We start from the raw sequence: 16462 nt of genomic DNA, 5'->3' as shown, positions 1-16462 counted from the left end.
GCAGGTGAGAGGAGGGCCTGCCCTGGCACTGTGCTAGGCCGGGGAGAGGGCCTGTCCTGGCACTGCGATGAGTGAGCAAGGGGACCTTGTACTTTGCTGCCCCCTCCTCTCCCTGCCTGAGCAGTGGGAAAGAGGAAGACCCTGCCCAGGCAGAGATGAGAGAGAGGAAGCCAGATGCTCTGGCCCTTCTTCCACCGTGCCCTGCCTTGCTGCCCCCTTGAATGCCTTTGGGGAGCAGTGGGCACTGCCTGATTTTCACCCTGTGACCTTTACTCCCAGCCCTGTTTTTTTTGTTTGTTGTCCCCAGTGTTCAGCTGTGGCCCCAGTTCCCTGGCCCCTCCCGACAGCCAGGGCTGGTGCAACCCATTAGGCGACCTAGGCGGTTGCCTAAGGCGCTAACATTTGGGGGCGGCGACCGCGGCGGCTGGATCTTTGGCCGCCCCGGTCATCGGCGGTATTTTGGGGGCAGGACCTTCCACCCCCCTACGGCACCAAAAAAGCTGGCGGCGCTCCTGCCAGTGGCTAAGGGGGAGGGTCATAGCTATAGGTGGGGCTTAGGCCTGCTGTCTCCTGGAAATCCACAATATGCCCTTCCCTGGCCATCCTCTTCCTGCCTTCCCAGAGAGACTTGGTGCACGAAACTCCCAAGACTGGGTCCTCTGGGTCATGACTGAAGTTTTGTTTTAGTCTCTGTCTCCTTCTCCATCTCCAGACCTCACCTTGCTCAGCTCCTCGATCCCCAGCAAGGCGCAGTCCTCCAGTCCCTCCTGGGACATCACTAGGGATCTGCATGAGGAAACAACCTTGTTCAGTTACTCACAGATACAACCAGCCAATTCACTCACCCTACCCCCGAAACGCACGCACTCAGATCACAGGAGCCTGCAGGCCCCATGCTCCCTTCTCAGGCGACTGTCCCCCATGCACTCAGGATGCAGGACACGTCGACTCCACAGCCCTCTGAACTGCAGCTGGCAGGACACAGGAAACTTGAGCAGCCTGTGACCCCAATGGGAGCATGCGCTACTCCACCAAGCAAATGGGCCCCGTCACTCTAGCCCAAGTGGCCTGGGCTGCCCCTGGTGCAGGGCAGCACACGTGTTGCTTGTGGCCTCCAGATTAACCAGCTGCAACACGGGAAAAAGGGATTCCTGGCTCCATTTGCCACCTGAAGCTAAAAGCCCCTCCTCATTGAGTCTCAGAGTGGGAGCAAGACCTCCCCCTGTGCACCCACATCACCTCAGTCCTATCTGCGTGAGCTCCAGCTGGCTTGTTGGATAGATTCATAGAGGTTAATGTCAAAAGGGACCAGTGTCATTAGCTCACGTAGTCTGATGTCCTGTAGAACACAGCTAATGTGTTAATAATTCCACCCCGCTACGCTTGGACTGAGCCCAGCAATTTGCGGAATCCATCATTTCTACTGGTAGCTTGTTACAATGGTTAACCACGTGTGCCTTATTTCTAATAGGAATTTGTCTGGCTTTATCTTCCAGCCACTGGTTCTTATTCTGCTTTTCTCCACCAGATTGAAGAGCTCTTTAGCACACACTATTTGCTCTCTGTGAAGGTACTTAGACACTATAATCAATCAGCTTTTGATCTTTTTGACCAACTAAACCGGGGGTGGGCAAACTTTTTGGCCCGAGGGCCACATCAGGGAATGGAAATTGTATGGCGGGTCATGAATGCTCACAAAATTGAGGCTGAGGTGCGGGAGGGAGTGCGGGCTCTGGCATGGGGCTGGGGATGATGAGTTTGAGGTGTAGGAGGGTGCTCTGGCCTGAGACCAAGGGGTTTGGAGGATGGGAGGGGGATCAGGGCTGGGGCAGGGGATTGGGGTGTGGGGGGAGGCTCAGGGGGTGTAGGCACTGAGCAGCACTTACCTCAAGCGGCTCCCAGAAGCTGTGGCATGTCCCTTCTCCGGTGCCTACACTGCGGTGCGGCCACGAGGCTCTACACGCTGCCCCATCCTCAGGCACCGCCCCTGCAGCTCCCATTGGAGCACGTAGAAGCTGGAGTGGGGCCATGCGGCTGCTTCCGGGAGCCACATGGTGCAGCCCCGACCCTGCACCCCAGCTGGAGCGAAGCCAAGTTACGTGGTGTGGCCCCCAACCCAGCACCCAGGCCTGAGTGGGGCCCAGACACTGTTGTGGCCCCTGACCCAGAACCCTGGCTGGAGTGCTGGAGCAGGGCCAAACCGTGTGGTCCGGCCCACAACTCTGTGCCCTGGACGGAGAACTGGAGCGGAGCTGAGCTGCATAGTGCGGCTCGCGGGGCACCTTAAAACGGCTCACAGGCCAGATCCAGCCCACGGGCCGTAGTTTGCCCACCCTCAAACTAAACTGAGTGAGCTCCATAAGTCTCTCACTGTAAGTCAATTTTTCCAACCCTTGAATCATTTCTGTGGCTCTTCTCTGCATCCTCTCAAATTTTCCAACATCCTTTTAAACTGTGGATACCAAAACTGGACACAGTATTCCGATATCAGTCTCACCAATGCCATATACAGAGCTGAAACCATTTCCCTGCTTCTACTCACTACTCCCCTGCTTATACATCAAATAACTGCATTCACCCTTTTGGCCAGACCATCACACCCATCTTCAGCTCCTTGTCCAGTGGGACCCCATAACCTTTGCAGAGTCTCTGCTTTCCAGGATGCAGTCCCCATTCCATAGTCATGGCCTGCAGTCCTCGTTTCTAGCTGTAGGCATTTGGCAATATTAAACCACATTTTGTTTCAGTTGGCCAGCTTACCAATTGATTCACCTCGCTCTGCATGATGCCCTGTCCTCTTCATTGTTTATTTTGACAATCTGTGAGTCATCCATGAGTTTATACTTAATACCAGATAATTGATTTAAGTGTTGAATAGCATCAGGCCTAGTACCAGTGAATTCCAGTACAAACACTCCCATTTGATTACCATTCCCTATTGACAACTAGTAACCAGAGACCAAAGTGCGCTCGACCCCACACATACAGTACTGGTCTACAAACGGTGTACTGGAGCACTCTGCCATCCCTTCCTTGGCCAGGCAATGTGGGAGGCAAGACGCTACCCACTAGGGTCTCAGATGGGACAAATCTTGGCCTCTGGCTGGAAGACAGCCAGAGCCACAGCCTGAAGCAAAGGCCATTATCCACTCTGCTGGGCTGGGTGCAAACGTGTGCTTTCCACCTTACCTGTCTCCCCCAGCAATGATGTACGTGTAACGAGGCAGCTGACCTAGACCCTTCAGCAGCTTGTTAAAGGAAACCTGGGAGGAGACAGAGGAGAGAGGCACTAACAGGCAGGCCGTGCACCCCAGCAACCTGTCTATCAATTAACCATCCTAGGAACCACCCAGTCCACGCAGACCATGGAGCTACAACATACTGTGAAGAGAAGACAAAGCCAGAGGCAGCAGCAGACCCTTTTTCCCCGTGACATGCACAATAGGATGCCCCCTAAGCCAGCACCGCTGTATCTGCCCTACAGAGCCCACCTGTAATAGGAAACTACAGTGTCTCGCCCCGAGGTTTCCAGTCCAGGCATGAGCTCTAGTGCACGGTTCTTTCTGCCAAGGGCTTGGGGCTGGTCCCATAACACAAGCAGAAACAGGGATTATAAGTGGGAAATAGAACCCCAGAGGAGCACCTGGCACCCACCCCACGCCACCCCAGGCAGCCAACACTGACCCAGAGAGTTCATGGCAATTTGTGATTGCAACCCACTGCACCCTCCCTGCCTGCTACTACGGCTCCCTTGGGCACCCCATGCTGCTTACAGCACCCTGCAACCTCATGCCATCCTGTGCTCCACCCATGCAGCCCATGGCACTCTGTGCTCCCCCCTCAAGGCCTGGGGGGTGCTGGTCACCTGCAGGACAGCTGAGGGGCCAGGGAGAGCTAAGTGTCTGGATGGGTTCGGGAGAACCTGAGCATCTTTGTGGGAGCTGGGGAGGGGGAAGGGGCTGAGTGTCTCCACTGAGGCCAGTGGGGCTGGGGGGTTGGGCATCTCCAGGGATCCCAAGAGGGATGTGCTTCGCTGAGAGACCATGGGGACACAGTGTCCTTGGGAAATGGAGAGGGATGCTGAGCACCTCTGGGGAGGGGGTCAAGGAGACTGAGCTAAACTGGGGAGCCAGAGGCATTGCTGGAGGATGTGTGGGGCTGAGTATCTCCAAGTAGGGTGTGTCCTTAGGGGGGTTGGGGTGCATCATTGGGAGGATGGGGTGTGCTGAGCATATCCAGGGTGTTCCCCAGGGCTGGGATCCTGTATCTGGATCCCATCTTGTACCAGCACACTATGGAGATGAGTAGGAAACAGGAGCAACTCACAGCAATGAGGAAGGCCAGCCTGCCCGAGGTGCCCCCACCACTCAGCACGATAAGGGTGTTGTCTGGGTCCTGCAGAACCAATACAGACAGGTGATATCCTGCAGAGGTGGGCCCATCTCCCCAGCCAGAGGCAGGAGTCCCACAGCTGCTCAGAGCAGACAGAGGCCACAGTCGCTTGCCCTGAGGACTGTGGCAGCCTTTGATAACAGCGTTCAGGATCCTCAGTGGCTCTTAGACCAGGAGTGTTTTTCCCTTTCACATCAGCCTTCCCTGTGGGATCTGGGCCTCAGCCCAATTCCATGCTCAGTCCCCTCCCAGCCACACTCTACCACATGCTCACTCGAAGCTGCAACTAGTGCAGAACATGGCTGCCTGCTCTGGGAGTCCCAGACTTGGCCTGGACCACAGGCACAGATGCCTGCCTCGAGGGATGCCATCAGCTGGTTGCTATGGGAGCACATGGACCCCAGAATCTGGGGTAAGAGACCCCATGCCCTGCTGCCTCTCCAGCACATCCTTTAGGAAGAGGGAGTGGGCTCTGTGATGGCAGCACATTCACTGTGGTGAGACACCTCTTCCTTTATCATGCCATGGCCCTGATGTGACCCAAGGCTTGTCTGTCCCCAGCTCCCTGGCCCTGCGAGAGGAGGGAACCCAGGAGGGGGCAGCCTGGTCCTCTCCAGCGTGGAACTCCAAGAACCACTGACTCATGGCTCCCCAGACATGCTGATGATGCCAATAAACACAGCAAAGAGGGCTGATTGAGCATCTCCTGTGTGATGCCCAAAGGGCACAGTACCTTTTAGAGCTGACAAGTATTCCTGTACTGTACCGTGCTGCACCTCACCTCGCAGAACCATGGTTCTCAAACCACACTGCACCTCACCACTCCATATCTCACTGCACCTCACCTCACTGTACCATGCTGCTCCATATCTCACTGCACCTCACCTCACGGAACCATGGTTCTCAAACCACACTGCACCTCACCACTCCATATCTCACTGCACCTCACCACACTGTACCATGCTGCTCCATATCTCACTGCACCTCACCTCGCGGAACCATGGTTCTCAAACCACACTGCACCTCACCACTCCATATCTCACTGCACCTCACCACATGCTGCTCCACACCATGCTGCACCTCAGTGCACCTCACCTCACTGTGCCATGGTTCCATAACTCACTGCACCAAGCATCACTGCACCTCACCTTGCTGTACCATGCTGCACCATATCTCAGTGCACTACATCTCACCTTGCTGCATCACACCCTGCTGTACCATGCTGCACCATATCTCACTGCACCACACCTCGCCTCACTCAGGGTGACCAGATGTCCCGATTTTAAAGGGACAGTCCAAATTTTTGGGTCTTTTTCTTATATAGGTTCCTATTACCCCCCACTCATTGTTCTGATCTTTCACATTTGCAGTCCAGTCACTCTACCTCACTGCACCATGCTGCTCCATACCATACTGCACCTTGCTGCACCACACCTCGCCTCGTGGTACCATGCTGCACCACATCTCACTGCACCACACCTCATCTCACTGCACCATGCTGCTCCATAGCACACTACATCTTACCTCATTGCACCTCACTTTACCTCATCCCACTGCACTGCACCTCACCTCATAGGAACCACATTGCACGTCAGCATATCATGCCACACTACACTGCATTTCACCATACCACACCCTACTGCATTGCTTTATGGCAAACTGCACCATACTGCATCACAGCATGTCCCACCATACTGTCCCACACCACACCGAACCACACTTCTCTGCACCATTCTGCACTGTGCCGTGCCATACCATACCACACCACACCCAGCCACTGTCCCACAGTGCACTGCACTACAATGTACCTTCAGGACTTCCTGCACTTTACTGATAATGTTGATCATGGTCTTCAGCACTGACTCACTGTACAGTCTCTGAGAAGAAAGCGAGAGGATTAGGGCTTTGTGATGTTATCTCCCACCAGGCCCATAATCAGGGGAGAAGGGTCAGGGCTCTGCAGGGTTATTCACCCCAGCTGGGCCCATACTCCATGGGGTGGCTCAGTGGCCCATGAGATAACCCCCTCACTCCAAAGCTCAGAGCTCTGTGGGTTTACTCCCCCACCCACCCATATATACATGCCAGACACAGTAGGAAAAGGAGATTATTAACATCATCTGAATACAGGATTCAGAGTGAGGGCCTGACTGGTCTGCTGGGTTCTGAATGACTGAACTGGGGTTCCCTCGTGTGTCATCTCTTCCCTCACAATCAACAAGCTCTCGGTGATGAGGGCAAGGCCAATGGGAGCAAGAGATAGAGCCTTCTCAGGGGCCAGCCTGATGGTTTTGCAATGTCCTCCAACACAAATCTCAGCACCTCTTGGACTCAATCCCAGGCCTACCACTTCCCTAGGCTCTCCCACAGCACTACACCCCATGTGGCTATGGGGAGGGGGTCTCAGCACACAGGCAGGCAAGACAGATAATTTACTGTATAGTTGAGCAGGGCTTCGTCCTCCTCCTGGAATATCTCTGCATCACATTCCTTCAGAAGCTGGACAATCTGCACAGGGTCAGCCTTATCCAGCTCCCTGGTGATGGGGTTGGACTTCTCACTGATGGGCAGAGTTGCCTCATACCCCGCCAGCTGAAAGGCAATGCACACAGGATACAAAGTCTCGCAGGGCAGAGCAGGACTCACGGGGGGCTCTAGGCACCAGCAAAGCAAGCATCTGCTTGGGGCAGCCCATTTGCAGGGCTGGCAGGGATCCAGCCTGGGAGCTGAGAACCAACAGGGGGCTCTGGGAGCTGTAGTTCCTTGGTTAGCTCCTGGCCTATAGAGCCAGCCCTGGAGCAGGGAAAGAACTACATTTCCCAGCATTCCCTTGGCCACTTCCAACTGGAAAGGAAGGAGGGGGACCTCATGCGGCAGCGCGCTGTGAGTGGAGAGTTGCACTGTGAATGGCAGGAAGACCATATTGTAACATTAAAAAAACAGGACACTCCAGGGGGAGGGAAGCCCCCCCTGCCACCATCCACTCCCTCCGACTGCCCTCCCCAGAAATCCCAACCCATCCAACTCCCCACCCGCTCCCTGTCCCCTGATCACCTCCTCCTGGGACCCCTGCCCCTAACTGCCCCCCAGGACCCCACCCCCTATCTAAGTGCTGCTGCTCCTTGTCCCCTGATTGCCCCCTCCCGGGATCATTACCCTTAACTGCCCCCACGACCCCAGCCCCTATCTAAGCACCACTGCTCCTTGTCCCCTGATTGTCCCCTCTGGGACCCCTGCCCCTGACTGCCCCCCAGGACCCCACCCCCTATCTAAGTGCTGCTGCTCCTTGTCCCCTGATTGCCCCCTCCTGGGACCCCTGCCCCTAACTGCCTCTTGGGACCCCACCCCCATCTAAGCGCCGCTGCTCCTTGTCCCCTGATTGCCTCCTCCCGGGACCCCTGCCCCTAACTGCCCCTTGGGATCCTACCCCCTATTTAAGTCTCCCTTCTCCTTGTCCCCAACTGCCCCCTCCTGAGACCCCCCCACACACTTCCCCCCAGGACCCCACCCCCTACCTGTCCCCTGACAAACTCCTGGGACTCCCATGCCTATCCAACTGCTGCCTGTCCTCTGACTGCCTCTCCGAACCCCTGACCCATCTAACCCCCTCTTCTCCCTGCCCCTGACTGTCCCCCCGAACCTCCACCTCATCCACCCCCCCGACTCCCTGTCCCTTGACTGCCCCCCCAGAACCACCTACCCCTTCTCCAATCTCCCAGCCCCCTTACCGTGCCACTCAGACCAGCATGCCTGGGTCCGCACAGAGCCAGACACACTGCTGCATACATGCTGCCGTGCTCCCTCGCGGAGCCCACAGCCCCCCCCACACACACACACCCAGCACCTGCCTTCCAGATTTGAACACCTCAAAATTCAGGAGTGCTCAAGCTCAGTTTGGGCAGCTGTTACTTCATTTCTCCCAAATCAAATATACTGATCCACTGTAACCTGCTGTACAAAAAGTAGGATAAAATTGAGCAAGAGATTCTTCCCAGTGGTTATTAGGACTGGAATTGCTATTTTCAATTGCTATTTTTTTGTTTGTTTGTTTAAAAGGAAGACAGTGATATTGCATTGGCAAATTCCCCATAGAAAGAAAGAGTGGAACAAAAGAATAATAAAGGCACCTCAACTTTTCCTCATTTATGGAGGACAATCTTATAATATGCATCCAGATACATGGGTGGCAAGTTTGTAGAAATTTTGGTGGTGCCCAGAACCCGCCCCCCCAACTCCGCCCCCACCTGCCTAAGGTTCTGGGAGGAGGTTTGCGGTGGGAGGTCTGGGATGCAGGTCCTGGGCTGGGGATTAGGGTGCAGGAGGGGTGCAGGGTGCAGGCTTTGGGATGGAGTTTGGGTGCTGGGTACAGGCTCCAGGCTGGGGCAGGGGGAGAGTGTGCAGGAGGGGGTGAGGGGTAAAGACTTTGGAATGGAGTTTGGGTGCAGGCTCTGGGCTGGGGGTAGGGGGTGTAGGAAGGAGTGAGGGGTACACGCTCTGGGAGGGAGTTTGGGGATAGGAGGGAGTGCAGGGGTGAGGGCTGTGGGGCTGAGGATGAGGGATTCATGATGCAGGAGGGGGCTCAGGGCTGGGGCAGAGGATTAGGGTGCAGGGGGATGAGGGTTGGGGCTGAGGATGAGGGGTTCATGATGCAGGAGGTGGCTCAGGGCTGGGGTAGAGGATTAGGGTGCGGGGGGATGAGGGCTCTGGCTGGTGCTGAGGGGTTCATGATGCAGGAGAGGGCTCAGGGCTAGGGCAGAGGGTTGGGGTGTGGGGTGAGGGCTGTGGGGCTGAGGATGAGGGATTCATGATGCAGTTGGGCTCAGAGCTGGGGCAGAGGATTAGGGTGCAGAGGGATGAGGGTTGGGGCTGAGAATGAGGGGTTCTTGATGCAGGAGGGGGCTCAGGGCTAGGGCAGAGGATTAGGGTGCAGGGGGATGAGGGCTCTGGCTGGGGCTGAGGGGTTTGGGGTGGTGGAGAGGGCTAGGCAGAAGGGCAGGGTAAGGGCAGCCTGCCCTGCCTAGGACCCTGGGGCAGCAGACAGCAGTTCTACCGGGAGCCGCTCTGCCGTAGGAATGTGCTACTCCAGCAGCACAAGCAGGCACGGGAGAGGCACCCACCGCTTTCGTTCAAGCAGGGCCGCGGTGGGGGGAGGATACGCAGCGGGAGGGGTGGCAGGCAGGGCCAGGGCCTGATCCAGGCAGGACTGGGGGAGAGACCCAGCTCCAAATATTGCTGGAGCAGGGCCCCCAGAATATTCCTGGTGCCTGAGCACCACAAACTTATATAACCTGCCGCCTATGTCCAGAGATCCTCCAATCACACAAGCTGAAAATTGTTCCACTTTACTGCAGCTCTGTAACCATATGGGAACCAATCCTGTCTGTGTTTTGTGCACATCCAAAATTCCTGCTGAATGACCCGCCCTGGGAGCGAGTTACCAGTGACCCAGGGCTGCGGCGAAAGGAGGGTGCAGGTCGGGGTGGGGGGGGAGAGCCCAAGGCTGGGGCAGCAGGGGAGTGCCGGGGGGAGCCCAGGGCTGGGACGGGGGGCAGCCAAAAATTTTTTTGCTTGAGGCGGCAAAAAACCTAGAGTCAGCCCTGGCGGGACTGGGCCCCAGTGTTAGAACGGCTCCCACAGTCTCTCAATATACTAGTCCAATTGTGCACATTTAGCTGGGTACAGAGAGCCCCTCACACTGCAACCCTCCGGCCCTTCCTCCCCTGCTCACCAGATGGGCTCATTTAAGCTCTTTTGTTGTTGTGATTGTTACTTTCTATTATGGCTGCTCCTAGGAACCCGACCAGTGATCAGGGCGCCATGGTGTTTGGTGCTGTACACACACGCCCTGCCCAGGGATCGTCCAGTCTCGGGTCAGAGAGGGAACACCAGGAGAACAGAACTGAGCAACCAAGAGAGCTAGAGGTGAGGAAACAAAACGTTTGGCAAGGGCTCAGCAACCTCAGCATTAACTTGCCTTTGGGTTTCTAAATCTGCTGCACTCGATGTTTGTTTCCCTTGTTTCTAGGAATGTTCATACTCTGCCTGGCTGCACCTAAGGGCACTGGCAGCTGCTGGTTTCTGTGCACACCCATTGGCAAGGGGCCAGGATAGTGCCAATTGTCATTGTCTAAAATCAGGGAACTCAGACGTATGATTCCCATGGACACACTTGCAAATCCCCTTCCAAATGGGCATCACAGAAAGGTGGATAATCAGCTGAACATGAGCTCCCAATGCAAGGCTGTGGCTAAAACAGCTAATTGGCTCCTTGGATGCATAAACAGGGGCACCGCAAGTAGAGGTAGAGAGATTCTGTTATCTCTGTATTTGGCACTGATGCGACTGCTGCTGGGACACTCTGTCCATAGTTCATGAAGGATGCTGATAATTTGGAGAGGGTTCAGAGAACCACCATGGGAATGATAAAAGGATTAGAAAACCTCCCTTATGCAACATCTACAATAAAAATAAGTCGATCTAACTTATGTCAGCATACAGCCACTACAGTTATTAAATCGCTTGTGTGTGTGTGCACACTTGGCTCCTTGTGTCGGCAGTGTGTATCCTCACCGTGGACACTTGGATCAATTGTACGGTCAGTGTGGGGCATTGTGGGACAGATCCTGAAAGCCAGTAACAGTTGATGTAAGCAGTCAGCCTGATACTCCATCACTGACAATGTTTAAATCAAGGCTGGCTGTTTTTCTATAAGCTCTGACCTAGCTCAAACAATTCAGGAAAGTGCTGTTATTTGGGAGAACAGACTAGATCGGGGTGGGCAAACTTTTTGGCCCGAGGGCCACATCGGGCTGTGAAACTGTCTGGAGGGCTGGGTAGGGAAGGCTGTGCCCCCCAAACAGCCTGGCCCCCACCTCCTAGCCAACCCCCCCCACTTTCCACCCCCTGACTGCCCCCCTCAGAACCTCCCACCCATCCAAACCCCCCCACTCCTTGTCCCCTGACCGCTCCCTCCCTGGGACCTCTGCTCCAACTGCCCCCCAGGACCCCACTCCCTATCCAACCCCCTCGATCCCTGTCCCCTGACTGCCTTGACCCCTATCCACACTCCCGCCCCCTGACAGGCCCCCCCAGGACCCCACCCCCTATCCAATCCCCCCTGTTCCCCATCCCCTGCCCCCCCAAACCTCCGCTCCATCCAACCACCACCTGCTCCCTGTCCCCTGTCCCCTGACTGCCCCCCAGGACTCCCTGACACATATCCAACCCCACGGCCCCAGCCCCCTTACCATGCTGCTCAGAGCAGCATGTCTGGAGCTGCGCCTCCCGGCCGGAGCCAGACACACTGCCCTGCATGAGCATGCAGCCCCACCACCCAGAGCGCTGCCCATGCAGCAGTGAGGCTGCAGTGAGGCTGCCAGGAGTTCTGGGGCCGGGCAGGACGGTCTCGTGGGCCAGATGTGGCCCACGGGCCGTAGTTTACCCACCTCTAAACCAGGTGATCATAATCATAGAATCATAAAAATGTAGGGTGGAAGGGACCTCAAGAGATCATCAAGTCCAGTCCCCCCTGTAAACCTAAATCATCCTTGATATGATTTTTTTGTACAACCAGTTCTTAAAAACCTCCGATGATGGTGACTCTACAGCCTCCCCTTGTAGCCTATTCTAGAACTTAACTACTCTTAATTTTACCAGACGTATCTGCTAAAGTACCTGTCTCTCACCCCAGCTATCCTCCAACACAGCTGCCAAGCCTCAACTTCCCACTCCTGCCCCAGGGGTCTTCTACACTGCTTCTGTCTCTTGGCAACATACACACCCCCTACTCAGTGAGAATGGAGAGGCTAAGGGACAGCATCAAGTGCTTTGAATTAGCCCTGCAGCCCTGCACTCAGTGTGCAGTTCATGCTCATATTTAATTTGCCTGATGCTCCAGCAAAATTCCCCACCAGCCACCCAGAGCATTGCAGAATTCAGGGCTGGCTTGCCTTGCTTGTCAAGCACTGGTATCTTACAGGTGCTCTGGCTAAATTTCTGATTTACCTACTCAAATTAATTCAGACTATAAATAAAGTGCACATTTCTAACAGTGTGGAGCACTCAGGGACGAAAGACCATTGCATCGGTCTTCATTGCAGTGGATATGAGGGAGATTCCCACACCTGAACCATTCTTTTAGGTGACAGATCTGAGGAACTGTCTCAGATTGAGCCTCAACGGAGATGATCTGGGAACAAACTGATTAATTAAACAGCAATATGTCACCAGGACCAGATGGGATTCACCCAAGAGTTCTGAAGGAACTCACATATGAAACTGCAGAGCTACCAACTGTGGTATGCAACCTATTGCTTAAATCAGCCTCTGTACCACATGACTGGAGAGTAGCTAATGTGATGCAGATTTTTTTTAAAGGCTCAAGCAGTGATCCTGGCAATTATAAGCCAGTAAGCCTCACTTCAGTATCAGGCAAGTTGGTGGACATTATAGTAAGGAACAGAATTATCAGACACATAGATGAACACAATATATTGGGGAAGAGCCAGCTTGGCTTTTATAAAGAGAAATCATGCCTCACTGATCTACTAGAATTCTTTGAGAGTGTCAATAAGCATGGGGACAAGGGTGATCCAGTGGATGTGGTGTATTTAGACTTTCAAAAAGTCTTTGACCAGGTCCCTCACCAAAGGTGTTTAAGCAAAGTAAGCAGTCATGGGATAAGAGGAAAGGTCCTCTCATGGATCAGTAACTGGTTAAAAGATTGGAAACAAAAGGTAGGAATAAATGGTCAGTTTTTACAATGGAAGAGCTAAATAGCAAGGTCTCCCAAGGATCTGCACTGGGACCTGTGCTGTTCAACATATTCATAAATGATCTGGAAAAAGGGGAAAACAGTAAGATGGCAAAGTTTTCAGATGACACAAAATTACTGAAGATAGTTAAGTCTAAAGCAGACTGCGAAGAGCTATAAAGAGGTCTCACAAAACTGGATGATTGGGTGACAAAATGGCAGATGCAATTCAATGTTTATAAAGGCAAAGTAATGCATGTTGGAAAAAATAATCCCAACTATACATACAAAATGAGTCTAAATTAGCTGTTACCACTCAAGAAAGATCTTGGTGTCATCATGGATAGTTCTCTGAAAACATCTGCTTGATGTGCAGCGGGAGCCAAAAAAGCAAAAAGGATGTTAGGAGCCATTAGAAATGGGATAGATAATTAGACAGAAAATATCATAATGCCACTGTATAAATCAACGGTGCACCCACACCTTGAATACTGCATGCACTTCTGGCCACCCCATCTCAAAATAGAGATATTAGAATTGGAAAAATTACAGAGAAGTCCAACAAAATTGAGTAGGGGGATGGAGCAGCTTCCATATGAGGAGAGATTAAAAAGACTGGGACAGTTCAGCTTAGAAAAGAGATAACTAAAGCGGGATTTAATAGAGGTCTATAAACTATGACTGGTGTGGAGAAAGTGAATAAGGAAGTGTCATTTATCCCTTCACATAACACAAGAACCCAGGGTCACTCAATAACATTAACAGGCAACAGGTTTAAAACAAACAAAAGGAAGTATTTCTTCACACAACACACAGTCAACCTGTGAAACTTGTTGCCAGGGGGTGTTGTGAAGGCCAAAAATATAAGTGAGCTCAAAAAAAAGAACTAGATAAGTTCCTGGGGGATAGGTCCATCAATGGCTAAGATGGTCAGGGACACAACCCCATGTTCTGGGTGCCCCTAAACCTCTGCCTGCCATAACCTGGGAATGGACAAGAGGGGATGCATAATTGCCTTGTTCTGTTCATTCTCTGCGAAGCATCTGGCACTGGTCACTGTTGGAAGACAGGATTTTGGGCTCGATGGATCATTGATCTGATTCAGTGCTACTGTTCTTTTGTTCTTATGTTAGCTCAGTCTCAGCTACCAGAGCTGGAGCAGAAATTACTTCAGGGAGGTTCCCTGGCCTGTGTTATACAGGAGTTCAGACTAGATCAGAGGTCCCCAAACTGTGGGGCATGCCCCCCGAGGGGTGCGCAGAGGAACATTCAGTGAGGGGGGACACGGCAGGGCCTGGGCCAGCCCCCATGGGAGCTAACGCCACAGAGCTCCGCTTTGCTCCCAGATCTGCTCTGGCCCCGCCCCCAGGCTTGGCCTCTGACCACAGACCAGCCGAGGCTCTGCACCCATCCCCAGTCCTGTCCCCATCCTCAGCCTTGGCCCCCGGTACCATCCCCAGTCCCAGCCCCACCACCAGCCTTGGCCTCTGGTTCCGGTCTCACTACCAGTCTTGGCCCCTGGCTGTGGCCCCCCTCCCGACTCCACTCCTGGCCCCAGACCCACCCCCAGCCGCAGCCACCCCCAGCCTCAGTCCCTTTATCAATGTCGGCATCTCCCACCCCTGGGAGCCATAGCCCTGCTCCCATCCCTAGCACAGGGGTGTGGGGAAAGGGTGAGGGCGCAACCCTGAAAAGTTTGGGGACCACTGGACCAGATGATCACAATGGTCCCTTCTGGCCTCAGAGTCTGTCCTTCTGTGCTGAGTCTGTTCTGTGCACGACATGGACCGGAACCAGCTGAGCCACTGTGGGATGAACCACACTCGCAGACACACATCGGCAGTGCCAGGCTGCAGCTTTTTTGCCTGGCTCCCCTCACAGTAACTGGAATGGGAATGGTTTCTGGGCAGTGGCTGCAATAGGGCAACCAGCTCATCAAGGCTGGTTTGGTTGGGGAGTGGCAGCAGGTGACGAAGAAATCTCCTGCCCTGTCCCTGCTGGAGCAGCCAGGGCAGCACCTGGTCCCGGGGTAGTGTCCGATCTCAGTCCCAGCATAGGGAGACAATAAAGACCCACAAGCTGATCTGTGGTTCTTACCTCCCACTTGCCGGAATCTGGCGTCTCAATAACATGCCTGTATTTCTTTGTCCCACGCATGGTCTGGGCCCAGAACTGACGGCGATGGCTCTGGAAGAATCCAAAGGTTCCCAAATGTCTTACTCCAATACAAACAGTCCGTCTGCTTGCTGTAGGTGGGTGAGACAAGGACTGGGCACTCACTCCTCCCCCCTAATTCCGGGCAGCTAGGTTTGTCCCAGCCTTATCAGCCCTATGCTGTAATGATTAATCTGAACAGTTACATTTCAACTGCTCCTATCACCCGTGTCCTGCTGCTGGGCAGATACCCCAGCTTATCTCTCCAGGGTCCCCACCACTGATCCCAGGAGGATAAGGGCAGCTGCCTGCGTCATTCACAGAGCCCAGGCAACTGGTCAGCAGCTGCGCAGCCGCATGGCATGACAGGTGCATATGGGCTCCTGGCCAGGGCCCGCGTGCAGGGCAGGAGACTGTGCATGAGCCCAGCTCACCCTCAGAGCAGTCACGGACACGGCTTTCCCCAGTAATGCCACTGGCAGCCAGAGAAAGCCTGTGCCCCCTCCCCAGGTATCAGACACACACAGCGAGCATCCCTACAGCATGTCTCTCCCCACTCACCTGCCATTCTGTATCCACCTCAGTATCCTGAAGGCCCTGTCTGCTCCACTTCAGCACCATGGATCTAGTATCTCAGGCCCAGGAGAGATCACAGAACTGAATGGAATTGTCTCTTCTGGGAGCATAGGCAGAGGTGAGTGGCCCTGCCCTTGAAGGCCTATGTTCCCTCCTCCCCTGGGAGCACACACCTGGGGGAGACTGTCTTTGTGCTCTGGCCTGACACCCCCATCAGAGCCGGAGTAAACCCGCCTCCAGGCAAAGATACCCCACGATAACAAGGTGAGGCGGGAGGGGGCAAAAGGCAAGCCCAAGCTTCCAACCCCCAGGGAGATGTTGTGGCCCTCAGGCCCACGAATTTACACAAATTGTGAGCTCAACTACACCAAGCCAGTACAAGCTCATCAGAGGTTACACTAATCATACGGTGCGAAAGGGCATCGCAAGAACTGACCGGCTTTAAATAAAACAGCCAAGTTAATACGAGTCAAGAACTGTATTGAGATTTTGCTTGTTAAAAACAGGAGCTGTGTAGCCAGAAGCTAATGATCCAAAACTGGTATGTCAGACATTAGGCCTGGTGGCCACAGTAATGAGGGAATGGGC

The 16462-nt window shown here is 54.1% G+C and overlaps 1 protein-coding gene across 1 annotated transcript in view; it reads right to left on the bottom strand.

Annotated features, from left to right (window-relative positions):
* Nucleotides 1–15301, bottom strand: part of GCKR (glucokinase regulator) — a 33898-nt gene extending 18597 nt beyond the window's left edge. The window contains exons 1-6 of the mRNA XM_050951665.1: nucleotides 15242–15301; nucleotides 6829–6984; nucleotides 6201–6269; nucleotides 4327–4395; nucleotides 3190–3263; nucleotides 720–786 (exon numbers count right to left, since the gene is read on the bottom strand). Of these exons, the coding sequence (XP_050807622.1) occupies nucleotides 720–786; nucleotides 3190–3263; nucleotides 4327–4395; nucleotides 6201–6269; nucleotides 6829–6984; nucleotides 15242–15301 (495 nt within the window). The remainder of the gene's footprint in view (nucleotides 1–719; nucleotides 787–3189; nucleotides 3264–4326; nucleotides 4396–6200; nucleotides 6270–6828; nucleotides 6985–15241) is intronic.
* Between the last annotated feature and the right edge of the window lie 1161 nt (nucleotides 15302–16462).

Source organism: Gopherus flavomarginatus, chromosome 4, assembly GCF_025201925.1.
Source record: "Gopherus flavomarginatus isolate rGopFla2 chromosome 4, rGopFla2.mat.asm, whole genome shotgun sequence".
In the NCBI taxonomy this organism is placed as follows: domain Eukaryota; kingdom Metazoa; phylum Chordata; order Testudines; family Testudinidae; genus Gopherus; species Gopherus flavomarginatus.
This window is presented reverse-complemented; position numbering and strand designations above follow the sequence as displayed.